The following is a 17840-nucleotide window of genomic DNA, read 5'->3' on the forward strand; positions in this document are numbered from 1 at the left end:
CACCCACTTCTGAAGTAATTTACCTGGGGTTTTGCCCATTTTTATTTGGCTGATTATATCAGGGAAGTGAAATAATTCCTTGTTTTCTTGATTTTATTTTGCATTTATGAATTTTAAATACTGCAAATGTGCTACTTCATTGCTGAAAGACAGGTTCTTCTCACAATGGTCTGGAAAAAAGATATCTTTAATAATGAAGACCTTGAATTTTTAACATGTTTCCAGTAATGCATGAGTGCTAGAGAATTCTGTAATTGCTACAGCTTGAATAAATTGATTCATTTTTTAAATATCCTCAGACACAAACTTGCATTCCTCATTAGTAGTACATTTTAAGTTACCAACCAAAGCAACCTATCCAGGATGTGCAGCTGAAATACTGCACCATCCACACTAGGAGCTTTATTTTCATCCTTCTGTTTGAGCAAAATAAATACAACAAGGTACAAAGCTTCTCATAGGCATAAATTAAAGATTTACAAATGTAAAATGAGTTCTTTATACCATCATCCCAACATGCTGGGACACAACTTTCTGCAGGGCCATTCCTAACTTGCCTGGTCTGTACTGGCCAAAGTGCTAATTGCACAATTTTCATTTTAATACATCCATTGAAAATTAGTTTACCAACAGGCTTGATCAAAAACAGTCCATCCTTACTTTACAGAGATTTTGCTCATTCAGTAAAAATAAGATAAGCATTAAAAAAGTGCAGTGAAACTAATTTAAAGCCAACTTAGTTGCTCTCAACATGCTGAATTACATTTGAGAATCCAGAACAGAGAATCCAAATAGCATGCAAACAAAACCACTTAATAAAAAATGTGTATGTATATGTATGTATAGATACAAACACATTTTTATATATACACACACATTTTATATGTAAGTGTATGTGCATATATAAAAGTGTGTTTGTATCTATACAAACAAATGTGTGTATATCTCTATTTTATACAATCACACACACTCCAGAGAGTGTTATCTTAAATACTGAAAAAAGATAGGTCATAATACTTCTTGTGCTTCATTTTCATTGGGATCAAAGCCAGGAGCAGCGAGCTACAAAGCACAATGCAAAACTCTTAACACAAGAGACATGTATTACCAAATTTCCTTTCCTTTTCAAACTGGCAGCCTGTCACAAGTGGGGTCCTCCAGGGATTGATATTGAGCCCAATGCTGTTTACTACCTTCATAAGTGATCTGGATGATGGGATCAAGTGTCCCCTCATGAAGTTTGCTGATGATACCAAACTGAGTGGGGAAGGGGACACTTTGGAAGGGAGAGCCACCCCGCAGGAAGACATGGATAGACTGGAAGAGCAGGCTAACAAGAACCTTATGAAGTTCAACAAGGACAAGGGTAAGGTCTTTCACCTGGGAAAACATAATCCAGGAGTGCACCACAGGCTGGGATTTACCCAGATGGGGAGCAGCACTGTGGAAAGAGACCTGGGGGTCCTGGTGGACAAGCAGCTCGATACAAGTGAACAGCACGCTGCTGCGGCAAAGCAAGCCAACGGGATGCTGGGTTGCATCGCCGGCAAAGATAAAGAAGTCATTACCCCACTCTACTCAGCGCTTGTCAGGTCACACCTGGAATACTGTGTTCACTTTTGGTCCCCCCATACAAAAAGATGCAGACAGGCTGGAAAGAGTCCAGAGAAGAGCCACAAAGATGATCAGAGGACTGGGAAGCCTGTCATATGAGGAAAGGCTGAGAGAACTGGGTTTGTCCAGCCTTGAGAAAAGAAGGCTTTGGGGAGACCTTATCACCATGTTCCAGTATTTAAAGGATGGCTACAAAGCAGCTGAAGATTCCATTTTTATAAGGAGCCCCATGGAAAAGATGAGGGGTAATGGGTACAAGTTACTCCCGGGGAGATTCTGATTGGACACAAAAGGAAAATTTCTCAAAATGAGAACAATCAGCCATTGGAATAATCTCCCCAGGGAAGTGGTGGATTCCCCAGCATTGGACACTTTTAAGATTCAGCTGGACAGGGTGCTGGGCCATCTTGTCTAGACCATGCTTTTGCCAAGAAAGGTTGGACCAGATGATCCTCAAGGTCCCTTCCAACCTGGGATTCTGTGATTAAAAACTGATGTCCTAAGCAACTAGAAGTCCAAGTAAGTTTGATCAAGAAAACAAAAAAGAGTATAAAAGCGTCAACAAGAATGAAATTGTTCTAAATTGGTTTTAGATGCTGAAAAAAGTCCCCCCATCACAGAAGGCAGCCCATTTGGCTAGATCAGAAACACTGCAATTACAAAAAAACCAAACGAGATTAGCAGTGGAAATTGTATGAATAGTAACTATGAAAAGATGAGTTACGCAGCATGAAAAGACCTCTACATGGCTAAGTATTTCTTTCTTCTGCACAGCTCTTTTCTCAATAAGCACACAAAATAGAACTCAGGTAAAAGGATACTTACTATTTTTAACCTGATTTCTTAAGAGAATTAGGCTTATGCAATCTTGCTGTCTGTACATCTGCCATTTGCCACATACATTTGCAGTAGCCTTTGAATCTGTTTTCTCATTTCAAACCTGATTTTGCAGAGTTGGGAGGAACCAGATAACTGAGACCTCTACTTTTTGTGCAGGGGTGGGGTGTAAAGAAAAAGATACCTGTGGCTAGATAAGGTAGACAGACACGAATTAGTACCCCAACTGAGAGGAAGGCAGTTATAATCCAATAATCCAACCCTTTATTTGTTCAGAGGGGCAGCATTTAGCATGCAGGTAGCTCTACACCAGGCACAGAACACATTGCAATTCACACAGTCAGACAGGAAGATAAGAGGGCATTCACAGCAATGTGTGCATGAGGAGCGGAGGATGGTATAAGGGGATGTAGGTCAAAAATTCATAGGAAACCATTAGTTTTGCTGCTTATAAAACAGCATTATTAGCAGCCTCTTGAGCATCATACAGAGACTACAATGAAAATACATTTTAATCACTTCTCCTCTTGGCACAGTTCTAAAAGTATTTCCAAAATTGCCTCCACTAATATTAAATAAATTATCTTCCTACCTCCCCTTCTAAGAGGCAACATATTACAAGTCACATTTTAAAAGAGGATACACTGAAAGTTTTGCTGAAGGCCACAGTAAGTTCACTGGCAGAAGAACTCAAGTCAGAACATTCCTAGCTTCCCAGCCAGGACCTTGTTCCTCACTTGGAGGATCCAAACTTAACAGCTACTCGTTCTGCAGGTGTCTGATGTAGCAACTGATCTTTAACTGTGGCCCCTATGCTCCCTGGATGCTCATTTCACAACAACTTTTGCTTAAATGTCTTTCTCCACTTTTTCTTTTTATCAGGAAGCTGTGACAAGCAGGAACAGAACCAAAATTTTGCCATGTTGAAAACGGCTTATCAGAAAGCAATAAGATATCTCCTTGCTATCCCATCTCATTAAACATAACAGCTTTTAAACTGCACAAGAAGCAAGCATGCTACAGCCAGCAGCTTCAGTCACTTCACAACTCTAGCTTATTTGTGTGAACACCACACTGCCTTTGAGCTGAATTTAAAAAGCCTATGCAAAATTAGCACTGCCTAATTACACGACTGCGTATCACAACAAATACAGAACAAGTAGTAGAACAAAAGCTCCAGAGAACTCAGATTTTCCAGTCTATCTTTGAAACCTAGAACATAAAAACTATTTCACTCTTAAGTTTACTACACGCACTAGTGTAACACTCTGGAGAAGCTTTCTTCAATCATGCACACGATTGTATGTGCACTTCAGAGAGGTACCCTGGCATGCTGATTTCCCAGAAGTGGTTTTGGAGATTTCTCCATAATGCTGCCTGGTAGGCACTTCCTTGCTTCTACACAAATGCGAGAGGTGACCCTGCTTAAGCCCTGTTATGTTGATTTTGTGATCCCTTTCTGTCACACCACTGCGGGTCCTTTGCTCATCCACCCTGTCAGTCGCTCCCTCGCAGGGCTGCTAGTTACTCTCTCCCTCCCTCATCGCTCCCAGCTCAAAGACCTCCTGACAAGGTCAGCCATCCTGCTGGCAAAGACGCCTCTGTCCTGCCTTAGCGAGGTAGGTCCCATCTCTCCCAGACAGACCCTGCAAAGAGGGTCCCACGGTTGGAGAACCCAAAACCCTGTTGGCAACACCAGCTCCACAACCAACTGCTGACGCGCGTTGCCAGCACCCTCATCCTCGCACCCTTTCCCTTACTGGAAGGATGAAGGAGACCACTACCCAGACCCCGGGTCCCTGACAATCACCCCCAGGGCTGTGTAGTCAGCATGTATGCAAAACTGATATTCTATGCAATACGATACATACTGACTTGCAAAAGTTACACATCCATGATTTCAGCACTTCTCAGAGCAAACACTTTAACAATCTAAGAACTCAATTCAGTGTTTAAAAGAAGGTATATATAGAGAGAGAATATCCTGCATGGGATTAGTACCATTACTGGGTGAAATACACTTTTTAACACATATCCAAAATGAATGCTGGCAGTAAGACAACACTGTGAAACCTTAAGCTGAAATGAAAGAAAACCTGAAGCCTGAGTAGGGTGAAAAGAATTATAAAGTTTTCCTTATTTGACTGGGTAAAATTTAATTTATCAAGGAAACAAAACTTGTTAAAAAAAGAGCACTATGTAATGATTACACTTAAACTGCAGAAAAAAATTAATACTCTGAACACCATTTAAAGGACATAATAATGGAAATTAAGTGCCAAAAATTCCAAGTGCTCATGCAATTTATATCTAATTTAACTTGGAAAGGCAGCCAATGACTTCCAAAAGAAGAGTTTTGTTCTTAATTTCTTTTCTGGAAATTACACAAGTTACATCCACCCTCTTACAAAACCATTTTCTCATCTTTTACTTAGTATGAAAAAAAATCACTAAAATATTAATCCAAAGCTAAAGTGTAACAGCAAGAATAATTTTGAGATGCGTTTATTCTTAAAATACCAGTTAATTAAAAACCATAGCATTTTTTAAAAGCCAGAACAGCAAGCTAATATACTAGAGAAGTGCTACAAAGCAGGTGGAAAGCAGTAAGCATTACTGGATGTACAGTAAGCAGGTGGAAAACCTTTCCTTCTCAAAGTTGTTACTGTGCATCTAAAAGAACCAGCCAACTTCTAAGTGGTCCTTATTGAAATAACTGAAATAACAACTTGTTAGAAGAATATAGACAATATATACAATTCTGTGAATTAGTTACAATTGAGAATACAATGTAACACTAAATATAAACATCAGAACCAAAAGACACACTGAAACAAAAACAAGAGATGTAGGTTCTGCTCCTGGTTTATTCCATGACCTTATGAAGACTCCCTCTCTGTGCTCAGTAAACATTCCTATTATATAAAGCTTTTGAATGCTTTATAAAGCTCTCAAGAGCATTACACAGATTTTTTTACTTTTATATGCACTTTTTTTTAAAAAAATCAAAATACGTATTTTTAAAATACTGAAGTACTGCAAAACCACTTTTTATACAAGGATCTGTTAAAGACTTCACCAAGTTGATCTTTGGAAGGAAAAAATAGTAGTAAATTTTCTGTAAAAATTATAGAACTGAGATTCCATTTGAAAGCTTTCCAGTCTTTCTCCCAATTGTAGAAAGCCATGTGCATGTTACAAACTGTCCCCAACAGTCAGCCTGATTCTACATAGTTTTTCACCATTTGGTATTAGGTGAAATAGGCCGTATAAATTAATTAATTTTGTGAATTTAAGCAGTCTAAAGCTGTTCTGTGAGAGTGAAGTTCCTCAAATACGCATCAGGACACTTCAAAGTAAACCAAGGCATGAGCCAAATGGCTTCTCAGGACCACCTGGAATTCTGAAGCCACATATGCATATCCTCCAAAGAGCTGGAAGCTTCCCTGTGCTATATTTTTGGTCTCAATCCAGGCAGCCATAATGTCTTACATGTCAGAAATGCTACACAAACTAGGTGTAGACCTATGTTAGAGATATTGTCTCCCGGAACTTGTTCTTTTTTTGCTAAGTATCTCTCTCATCTACAAAGACTATTTGTCTACACTGGTTACAACAAACTGCGAGAAGACCTCAGCAACGATCATAGCGTATTTCAAAATGCACTTTGCATCTCTGGAATCACTGCAGCCTTCTGTGATACATCTGATGCTGTCAAGAACAGGTTTCAGGCAAAATGTTATATCGACAGTGTCAGATGAATATGTTTTATCTCAGCCACATTATATTCATTGCAACGTAGCAGATGCCAAAATCCAGAAGTAGACCCAGAGGCCAAACAAAAATGACAATGTACCAACAACAGGTTCTTCAGCATTATCATTTGTCCATTCTCACTAGCAGACCTTCCACTCCTGTATGCTACGCTTTCACGCATCTAGCTGTAGAAGTGATTATCTGCTGTCCTACATCAAAGAAATTAAAAATTCCCAAGACCACTTCGTAGCTATAGTACTAACAAGACTGACTCAATGAAGGCAATTCACACAACAAAGACAGACATTTCAGTCATGCTAGTATGATCCTGGACTGTTCAAGCACAGTGGTCACACTGTTGAAGACTGCTCAGTACAAAGATATGATTATCTTAGCTGAAGGACTTACCCACCTAATACATAGTGCCATAAAATCTTCGGTCTGGCTATGAAAAGCTACACTTCAGAAACCACAATAGGATTCATCAACAAGTTATGCAATAAAAAAACCAGCTTCTCAGTGTGACTCACACACGGGCTGATCACCAAAAAAAAAAAAAGGAGTAAGCCTTTACAGCGTGAGATTTGTGGTAACTGTAGCTAAGGATCACCAGAGCAACTACCTGGTGATCCTTACTCACAAACTACCCTGGATTCCTTACTCACAAATTACTGCACCTTCACATTTAGATCAGCAAGAATTGTCCAAACTTTACTACTTATTCAAGCCACCAAGAAAATTGTCATTCTGTATTAACCTATAGCTTCTCATCTCTTCTCAGTCTACATTCTGACCAAACAACCTCAGAAATGCAAATACTAATTTTCAACCCTCCCTCCAATTTCAGGCTTGATCTATAGGAACTTTAGTTATTTCTTCCAGCTAGTTCTTCATTGTTAGCTGCACTCAGTACTGTCACATTACTTTGTCAACTCAATTTTATTCTACCCATTAAATCCATCAGTGGCACACTCAAAGGTATTTAAATACAGTCATCTGTAGTTAAAATTAGAAGTGCTGACAACTACATGACCATACCATTCACCGTTCATCTCCACCCTACAGAAGACATTTTGAAAAGCAAGATTCTCTGTATAGTCTCACTGAAAATGTTTGAGGACACAGTTTTGAAAAGCACCAGAACCTTCTGAAATCCACAAACCAGTGCTCTCCTTTGGGAAATAGCCCTAACCAAGCAGGGTCAAGGGGGTCCAGTATTCTACACACAACTTCCCAGGCAAAAGTCCTTCTGCAGTAGTCACTAACAGAATAGGCACATCTTGCAGGAAAAGATTTGCTACTGGAGAGATTCAAATAGTGGTACAGCTCCATGCTGTATCACTCATGTATCATAAGCAGTTGTTCATTATTTGGTAAGAGTGGATTTCATCTAGTCATCATTGATATTCAATGTAAAATCCCAGCTTGGGTGATCTACCCACAGCATGGTACATACTCCAGCTGCAACTCCTCCCTATTACAAGGACAGGTGTATGACTGACTTTTTTTGTTTGGATTTATGAGCTAATTAAACTCAGATTATAATTTAAAAGAAGATTTAGCTGATGTAACTACTAAGTGCTGTGGTCCTTGATGTTCTTTAATTACAGAGCCTGTGCTTGTCTACCTCTGCCCTGAACCATTCCTGCTTGCTAACCCGATTTTTAGACATAAAACTAATAAGATTGCAGGAAAGAAAAAGAAGGCTGTACAATGTTTCTGCCATACTAGTTAGAACTACAGACTCAGAAAAATGCCTGGTGATAATTGGCATTGCCAGGGCAAAAGAGGGCAATGAATCTCACGGCCAACCAGGAGTAGAAAGGTTAAGACCAGAAACAGCAATTCCCATAGCATAAGCTGCCACAGAACCAAAAGCCTAGGCCAAAATCTTATTTTGACTGTTTTACAGGTAAATGAGGCAATCTACTTAAATGAACTCCTAGGTTTTTTTAGACCCATTTAAAACCTAATTTGAAAAGCATATGATAATTTGGTAATTTGCAAATTTTAGCTGCAGGTCATTTTTTTCCCCTATCTTTTCAATCCATTTTTTAAACATTTAAAAATATCTTGTGACACACTACCATATGCCTTTCTTTGAAGGGAACCTGACAAAGTCAGGCTCTGCTTTAAAGATGCACTTGTTGCTGTTCCATGTGTTAATGACAAACTCACTTTGAACCCGTATCACTAAGTTGAAGAAATTCCTAAAATCATTTTTAAGTTGTTATCCAGTGAACTATTAACACCCCAACACCAGGAAAAAACATGCGATGTTCATTAATACTGGATGTGCACTTTTCACTTACTGGTTTTTATTAAAAAGATTTTTAGTCCTGTTTTTCTTCTAATATAAATCATAACAGCAACACCGTATAAATAACTGCTATCAGATACAAGAATGGGTAGGACCACATCATCATCATCTTTACCTCTTTAATTTTGTTCCTCTTCTCTCGGATATCCGGGTCTGCTGGTTCTCCACTGTTTATCCCTATAAGGTTTGGTAAAGGAACAGGGGGCAGTGGCTTGCTGTCTTTCTTTTTCAACTCTTGCACTACTTTGTTCTTTTCTGTCTGAATCTCAGCTTGAATCTCATCACGCGATTTCTTCAATTTCTCCTTAGCCTCTTCCAGAGCCTTTTCATGATCTGCTCGGATCTTATTTCTCAGACGTTCCTCTTCTTCTCTAGAGACACAAATGCTAGTCAGCATCTCATTACTAAAAACACATTGCTTATAAACAAACTGCAGCTTCACAACAGAAGCCACATCCCAAGTTAGTTTACTCTAAGTAATTCTAATGATTCAGGCAAGTTTACTGAATTGTGTTAGTACACAATCCTACGCTATTTTTGCCATGAACCCCAAAAGAACAGCACACACATCCACAACACTATTGTAGAAAAATATATCAGAAGGGTTTTCTAGATTATGTCTCAGCACCTTTGCTTGCCTACTCAAGAATTCAGAGAGGAAAAGCCCTACATCTGTTCTTCAACTAGAGGACACATGCAGAGGCATGTTGAGCAATCATTCAGTTAAAAAATAAAATCAGAAGGGCTCTTCCTTGCCTTCTGTACAATAAATACATAGTACACAACTTCTCAAGATTGAAGTAACTACTGAAAAAAAAAAATAAAATCGCAGCCAGTACTTTTATTAATAATGAGGTGTAAGCTGCAAGGGCTGCAAACCCCACCACAGCATGTTTTGTCTTCAGTTCAGAACTCATTGTTCCAATCAGTACGGTCCATAAACCTCACAAGCTAAATGCAGAGTTAATTATAAAGCCATTTAGGAACGTAAGAGCTTTTAGTAAAGCATGATTTTGAAACTCACTGTCAATAAAACCAACATCATCTTGTTTCTAAGCACAATTTTCCATCATGATCTTTAATGATTAGTAAAAGTTCTGAGGTTCACACACAAAACGAAGACTGCTGTTTTAAAGCCTGGGTTAAACAAGAGGTTATTCTAACAACAGACAAAAATGGCCCATTCCAGTCCTAAAACATTTCAAGGCATCAGAAAGATACACATCAGACTCCCAATATAACACAACCTTTTCAAGCTTCTTTAAAATATGGAGTTGCTCAATGACTAATGTGAGCCAAAATAGTTGCAGGGATTTAAAACAAGCACTAGTTACAAAACACACACTCCCTCCCTGTTTCTCCCCCAGGCAAAAATACTTTCTCCCCAGAGCATTAAGGAGAAGACAGTGGATAATGGAAAGGAAAGGCGGCAAGCAGCAAACCATATATGAAATGCCAAGCTTGGCATAACTGCTTTTAGGAGGAACTGAGAGACTTGACCCATATCATGTGTTTTTTCCACTATACTGAAAACATACCAATGAAAAGGAACAACCACCATTTGGTATGTGAGAATTAGAATAGAAGAGTTCAGCTGGAAGGGACCTACAGCAGTCATCTAGTCCAACTGCAACTAAAAGCCAATCCAAAGTTTACAGACAAAAATAAACACGAGATTGACAACTGTTAACCAAACATTGACAATAAATACAGGAATGTATCTATGTATTTAAATTGGGATATTTTTCCTACAAAGGTTATTAGAAACATTTGACAAAGTCTATGATAAACGGGTAACATTTCCAAAGATTCAAACAAATTTTAAGTAACTCACTGGGGTGCTGTGTTGGAATATCTGGAGATATGGACAGATCTTACTGAGCTTTGCAAGTATAATAGAACTGTTTTTATTAATCTCACAGATCAAGATCATGTCACATCTGTTATAGAGCACTGCTTCACCTTTACAAAGAAAGGTCAAAGAATGAAGCTAGTAACGAATAACTTACACAGAGTTATGATACAATACTATCAGAGCAATCCCACCAGACTGGTCCATTTCCTGCAAGGTTTATAACAGTTACAGTCCTCTGCCTAAGGAGAGTTGATTTTAAGTCAAAGTGCAATAAATTAAGCTTTTAGTTCCAGAAATGCACAGTTCAAACCCCCAGTGCGCTAGCCCTGACTGCTATCTCATAAACATCCAGTATATTTTAAAGTTAAAATTTATACACTTCTTTGCTCCAGTCTTTAGCTTGGACTCAAAAGCTCAAATAGAGACTTTTTTTAGGCACGTGTTTTCTTCTCAATTTGACAAAGTCTAACATCACTTGATGTCATCCAGAAAATAACTTCCCAGTTTACAGGCCAATGTGCATAGCATGCAGGGGGAAAACCACGGTACTACAACATAAATGCTCTCAGCAAAATATATTGTTACACAAAGATTATTAGCCCTTACATTTTTCTTAAGTGCTATTAGGTTTGCATTTTAAAAAGTTATAGTAGCATTATTACCTTTCAATATTTCAGTACCAGAAATACAATGCAATGTTTTAACAGATGCACTGACTAAAAGGCATTCAAACTGAAGTTCTTCAGCCGCTTTTCTCAGTGTGACCCACGTCACATCCATGTTTCTCCCTAACAATAAAAACTGGACTGAGCTCCTCACTTTGACTATCAAATCCAAGCTCATTTTAACACTGTTGAACAGTAACAGTCCTTCTCTCCTTCAACTGTAGAGCAAAGAAACAACTTTCAAGGTGGTGAAAGACTAGTCTAAAGAGTGAAAAATACAAGTAATACCATTTAGGATAACTTTTACTTCTACTGTGACCCATTTATGGGGGGAAGATAACTTTCCTGTATTCCTGTAAAAGTTACTCACATTCTATTGTGGCAGCAATGTGCTCAATTCAATAACAAAAGCAGCTGAAAACTACTATCAACTGAAAAATTTGAAACCATAGATTTGTAGTCTGGAAAGCTTTTCCAAGGCTAGGAGAGGGCTCTGCGTAAGATGCAGCTGGAGAGAATGAGAACAAGGTCACCAGAACAAGACATCACTCCCCGCAGTCATGTTCTCACCAAGAGACAGCACGCTGTACAGGAGCCAAAGAGATGGCTTACAGAGAATGAGAAATAGGAAGAATCAAAATACTTCAGTGTGAGGATAATGTATTTTAGAGGTGTTTCTCATTTTCAGAACTCGGTTTCCTGGAGGCAAGTGACAGCCTTTACTTTCTGACTAGATCTACTAATGTTTTGTTAACAGATGTTGAAATTCTTTTTGCAAAGGATCAACCATGAAAAAACTGGAATTTTAGGAAAACAGGGTAACAATGTATCTCAGACCTCAATAAAAAGATGTTCAAGGTATATTCACATTAACCTAATTTGAAGAGGATGGTTTACAACGAGTCTGCTTTATTCATAAATAGAAATGGTTTTGGTAAAACCCATGGTTAACATGCATGTCCCCAAACACGATCTCGTGTGAAAAAGATTAATGATGTTTGAGTGTTATAGTGAGTCTGAGTCACTAAAATGAGTCACTGGTGATGTGGTTTGTACACCTTCATGGTTTTGCACCATCAAAATCAAGTGCCATGAAGATTTTGCCTTTACCTTTCCTTTAAATTTTCAGTCCCAGGTGCTGCATACAACAGTAATAATAAAAGCTCCATCACTCTAGCAACTTCATCTATTTCTAGATTCAAACTGCATGAAACAGCCATAAATTGGAAAACAAGTTTTGAATTCACGTCTGTTTACACTGCAGGAACCACTATATAAACATACAAAAGCTGTTGATTTCTACAGCACTATAATCCAATTAGAGTCATTAAAGAGGTTTGAATGACAGTCTACTTTCCTTCAGTCACTCAGCAGAATACGTAAATATTTGAAGAAAATACACAGCAACTCAATAGAGATGAAAAATTCTAGCGCTAACTGTATGATCAGCTCCAAGTCTTCCAGGAAATGACATTCTGAGACAAACATAAGAAAACAGTAAGATGAAGAGAAAGGTCAAGAGGTATTTGAGGGAGTTTACAGGAGATAGTACAAGAGCTTCTTCTGCAGACAGATATTCTCTATGCAATTACCAATGATGGACAGCATGAGCTACAAGAAATGTCATATTCTACATTCCAGCTGAAGACATGTTTTACCAAATATATTCAAGTATATGACCCTAATGGAAGAAAAAGCACACCCCTAAATACCAACACCACATGTTTCTTCTGAGTTCTTAAGCAACAAGAACTAAGCGAAAATACAGAATAAAGTTAAGAGAATGAGAAGACTGGAAATGTGTGAGCAGCTGACACACACACACACCCCCCCCAAGTCACACCCAAACACCAACAAGCTCCCCATCCAGCATAAGAAAGAGTCAGCAACAGTTTAATGCACACAGATAGCCCTACATTCAAATACTCAATCTAAAAATACAAGAATGGAAAGAATCCCAGCATAAACACATATACCAAAATGTGTCAAACAGTTTCCCTATCCAACTACCCACCCCACTTCTAGGCAACATAAGCAAACTCTTAAAACAGAGTATTCTGAGTACATCTTCAAAAACCTTACCTAACAGAAAGCTGCTGCTTCCTTCTAGTTACCCCAACAACTTACTCTAAAGTCTCAAGACAGAGGTTCAAGTACCATGAAACTACAGCAGTAGCTACTTCAAAACAAGCAATATTAATAAAAGAATCTGTAATTAGACTATTTTTGCCAGCAAGAACCATAAATAGACCTAATAATTAGAATCTGAAACTAGAAACAGGTGCAAGTTTTTTTAAACACTGTGATTAACTATTCCAGCTGCTTACGCAGGAACACTGTATACTCTCAAAGCATCCACAAACTAAGTGTCATTCAGAAAAGACCACAAATTATAACACTCAATAACCGAATCACTAACCAAAACTTAATGTGCTTTAATTATGCACCCAGTAGTGAGCCTTCTGAACTTAGCAGCTACTAAAGCTTCACTTGCCAAGACAATGACTTAACGTCTCTCCTATCTGCTGTGACACAACAGGCTCTCTAGAAACTGAATTGCAAAAAACCAAAAATGCTTTCAAACTTCTTCGTAAGATTCGAGATCAAAAAAGAAAATAAAAATTAGAATGGAGTCAAGAAAACTGGCCACCAGCAACTGTTCTCTCACACTAAAAAGCAGAGCACTGGGTCACTATAGCAAAAGGACAAGCAGCTTATTATCATTTGGATTTTCAGCAGATAGATATACAAAACTGTTAAGGTACACAAAGATTTGTGTAAGTGTCACCCAGAAACAAACCCCTGTGCAGAAATTCTGAACTTCTACCCTTTTGTCAAGTTTAATCTTCAACCAGAGGCTACTTTCAGAGACACAGTGAAACAAAAAGGTAGGCACTAATTAAAAAAAAAAAAAAAAAGAAAAAAATCTTTGGGAGTCAGTGCCTAAAAACATTTCACATGTTAACTACAAAAGTTGCTTTTCCTTCCAGTCTTGCAGCATACACGATTTTATAACATCCACACATACTACAACCCCATCATGTTCTCCTAGTATTGGGGAAGATACATTCATGACACACAAGGACACTAGAGATATATATACTGCCCCTCATTGTCCAGAATATTAACCCAAATTGCAGATTCTTTGAGTGGTTTCTTTTAGACAAAGGTGACAGTGGAATTTATTTCTAGCAAGTGGTTAGATTTGCATATGACATGGGTACTGCTCCGCAAACGCAAGGAACATGAGACAGACTCCTTATCCAAGTCCTCTTATCCCTCTCCATCAAGTTTCAGAAGTTTTTCCTTTTGCCATCACACTTCCCCTTGACCTTTTTCATGTTCCTGTTTCCTGCCTTCCTTTACTATTATTAGTACCAACTCGGGGCTCTGCTAGCTTGCTTCCTTGGTCTTCTAGAAAGGCATGGCTGCCACTCTGAACACCAGTCCTCCTCACTTGCATCATTCAACTTCTTCAGGCCACGCCAGGGAGAGGAGAGAATTAACTCACTGACACAGGCACTCTCCTTTAATCCTAAATACCCCCTCTTAAATTCCATGTAGACCTCCTCCAAACAAAATTTCCTTCCGCTTACATGCAATAATGATGTCCCTAATTGATTCCTTTTGCTGCCAAGTCTTAGACCACGAATCTGGGCCTTCAGCCACCTTCGCCACTGCTCTCAAAACTCTCATCTCTATGACGGCACCTCACAGATCCTATTGCAGATCTGCTCTCTTGTCTAAACCAAAACCTCAGTCTCTGACATTTCTTTGTAGATAGCTGGGTGTCACCTTCAAGCAAAATGAACTGTAACTTAACTTTTAATCTTCCTCCCACATCTTTTGTTCAGCAGTGGAAACTTCTCCATTGCCCAGATTGCCAGTGTCTGGGCATTCTTCCCATTTCCTAGAACGTGACTACACCTAAATTTTTCTGCTTAACTTCCACGTATTTTAAATGCAGTCTTTCTTAACCCATACAGTTAGAAGCCCTCAGAGCTGGATCTTGTTCTGTTCATCCAGCAATTCTGTTAGGAAGACAATCCACTTAACTACTTGCAACCTTACATTGCCTTTCAGTATTTTTTTCTGCAAAACATGCAATTCATTATATGTGTTTTTCTAGGTATAACAAAGAAAACATGGCCACTTCTAGATGTCTGATATGTTAATTCACAGATTTCCATGCTGATCATTAAAGGCCACTGCTGCTTGTTACTCCTGTATCTGTCTCTACCCAATTGTTTTCCTTTGTCTTGTAATTTAGGCAGGGCCTTTGGAAGCAGCTCTGGAATGAGGACAAGTGAAACCCTTGGGGAATATATTTAGAGAGAATTTCAAAAACACAGATTGAATGGGCACATAGAACTTGCAGAAGGGAGTGAAGAGTTGAAGCACATCCCTTATGATGAAGACCAAGCCCGCCACAAAACTACAAGCCAAAAAATTCCTTAGTATTGTTAAGTATCTTTTATAAGATTTTGGAATGTAGCCAGAATCTTCATAAATCATCGTAAGGTAATACACCCAATTAAATACTTCATTAACAAAGTGCATTAGCATATAAGACATCTCTTGTTTTCTTTTACTACAATAATAAAAAGTACAAAACATAGCTTCCAGTTCAGAACAAACCAGTACAGATTCCACTATCAAATGTAGAATATGTGTAACTTCTGAAGAGGAAAAAAAAAAAAAAGACATGCAGACAAGGGGTCATCCTTCAGGAATTATTTGCTTCCATGTTATGAATGTTAACATGAGCAGAATTGGGAAAATTTATCTTGAGATTTTGTCAAGTGCTGTGACCATTAGCAAAGGAATGTGTTCCTCACCTCTGTCTACAGCAGCCATGTAATCCCAAGTGTCAACTCAAAAAAGGAGGGTGCCAAGCTCAAGTTAATGGCTTTCTTGGGACCTGCAAGCACTGCCATAGCTAGTATAGTCAACTTCAGTTTTACTATGAAGGAAAGGTAGATCCTTTGTGCAAACACTCCAACAGCTGCATTCATATTAGCAGCCAGGCATTTGTCAATGCTAAGAAGGGTCACTAGAGACTACGTAAGCATTTTAAGCTCATATGAAATTTCTTAGTTTTGTAGTTACAGTATCAGCTGAAACAGATTTTCAGAAGAAGCAGATCAGCTATTTCAGGAAGAAATATGATACTTTAAGACTACAACAGCAACGAATGCAACTTTCATTAGGGAGGAGCAAATAAAAATATAAATTACACATAACACTTTACAAGTTTTCAACTACATATAAGCAAACTCATTCAGTTTTTAGTGTCTTAATGTCATTCAGGTACGAAAACACTTCGTTAGGAAAAGCAATAGATGCATAAAGTTCAACAATGTTGAGTTTTCAATCACTACAGCTCTATCAAACACATCTCATTTAGATCCTTTCTGCTTATACGATATAAAAGAGAATACAATTACATTTGCCTCACAGCACTAACATATAATCAAAAGCAGGCATTATTTCAGAATTTTTGCTGATTAAAGAAACTTCATTTAACAGCTGCAGCTAATTACTTCTGTGCAGAATATTAAGACTCTGCAGAACAAGGTCTTAAATTTGATTGTCAAAGCACTTACAATGCTAATATAGAGGAAAAAAATATTATTTTTTTTTAGGAATCAATCTTACTTCTAGAAAAGGACACTGAAAAGCCTAAGTCTTACTAAAAGGTTATGAAATTTAAGATCTCTTCATGTTTTATCAGGAAGCCTGAATGAGAATAATGTTGCTACTGGCCCTGTGTAAAAGCATTTAAAATAGGTTCCTGTCTCCCAGCACCATACTGACTGGAGCATCATATCTTCCTTTCCAATTAGTACCCCAATGAGACAGATTTCTTTTTTTTTTTTTCTTAGTAATGAAGATGGAAGAACTTTACAAGAAGCAGGAGTGAAAAATAATATAGACTATAGGAATAAAAAACAGAAAAAGAAATCTATATTGAACAAGAGAATTGGGTAGGATAAAAAGTTAGAAATTAGCAAGATAGTAAGAACAAACTGGAAATAGAGAGTTTATTTTGATGTAGTATTCAAACAGCACCAAACGCTAGTAGGATAATTTTAATTCAAAATTGCAGAAGCCTACTACAATTAACAATGTCGAAACACAGAATTTTCTACTACAAACCACTCTAGGTATCCAGGTATCACTCTAGGTTGCTGAAAACACTGCTGTTGTACAAGTTTAGATATATATGTAGCAATGTATTTACACTCTACTCTCCACAGTCAAGTCTAGGACAGTACAGACAAACATCTTACTATATTATTTATTGCTATAAAAGACAGTTTGATCAAGGAAGAATAATATATAGCTGGTCCTGTGATACTGAGAAAGCAATGAACTGGGTTCTCATGCAAGAGCAATGCATCATCTCTGCTTCCTATTAAAGAAGGCATCTTACAAATAAGCACATTTAGATATAGGACAAAGCAGTCCTGCTGATGCTGATGGCACAGATCAGATACTGAAGCATATGCTCGAGCAGAAATAAAAGGAACCAGAGCACTCCCATTACACAGCAGCAAGCTCTTAAATATTATGTCCAGTCTGCTACTACTGCCAAAAACTAAGTTTCCAATAGGAAAAAAAAAAAAAACAAAGAGACAAACCCAGCAACACAAGCCAGGAAGGAAAATAAGACTGGTGCATTCTACAATTTGGCATATATCACAAAAGTTGCTGCAGAGTCTGAAGCATTTCTGTATTTTCCATACCACTCAAAGCTCATCTTTCTCACAGGTCATCATGCTACAATCTT

The 17840-nt window shown here is 38.1% G+C and overlaps 1 protein-coding gene across 3 annotated transcripts in view; it reads right to left on the reverse strand.

The window, feature by feature from the left end:
• MAN1A2 (mannosidase alpha class 1A member 2) overlaps nucleotides 1-17840 on the reverse strand; it is a 142017-nt gene that overhangs the window by 103039 nt on the left and 21138 nt on the right. For 2 of the 3 annotated variants that reach the window (XM_069785922.1, XM_069785923.1), the window contains exon 2: nucleotides 8643-8898. The exons of the other annotated variant lie outside the window; for it this stretch is intronic. In XM_069785922.1, coding sequence (XP_069642023.1) covers nucleotides 8643-8898 — 256 coding nt within the window. The remainder of the gene's footprint in view (nucleotides 1-8642; nucleotides 8899-17840) is intronic. 3 annotated transcript variants of the gene reach the window in all.

Source organism: Haliaeetus albicilla, chromosome 6 (genome assembly GCF_947461875.1).
Source record: "Haliaeetus albicilla chromosome 6, bHalAlb1.1, whole genome shotgun sequence".
Lineage (NCBI taxonomy): Eukaryota > Metazoa > Chordata > Aves > Accipitriformes > Accipitridae > Haliaeetus > Haliaeetus albicilla.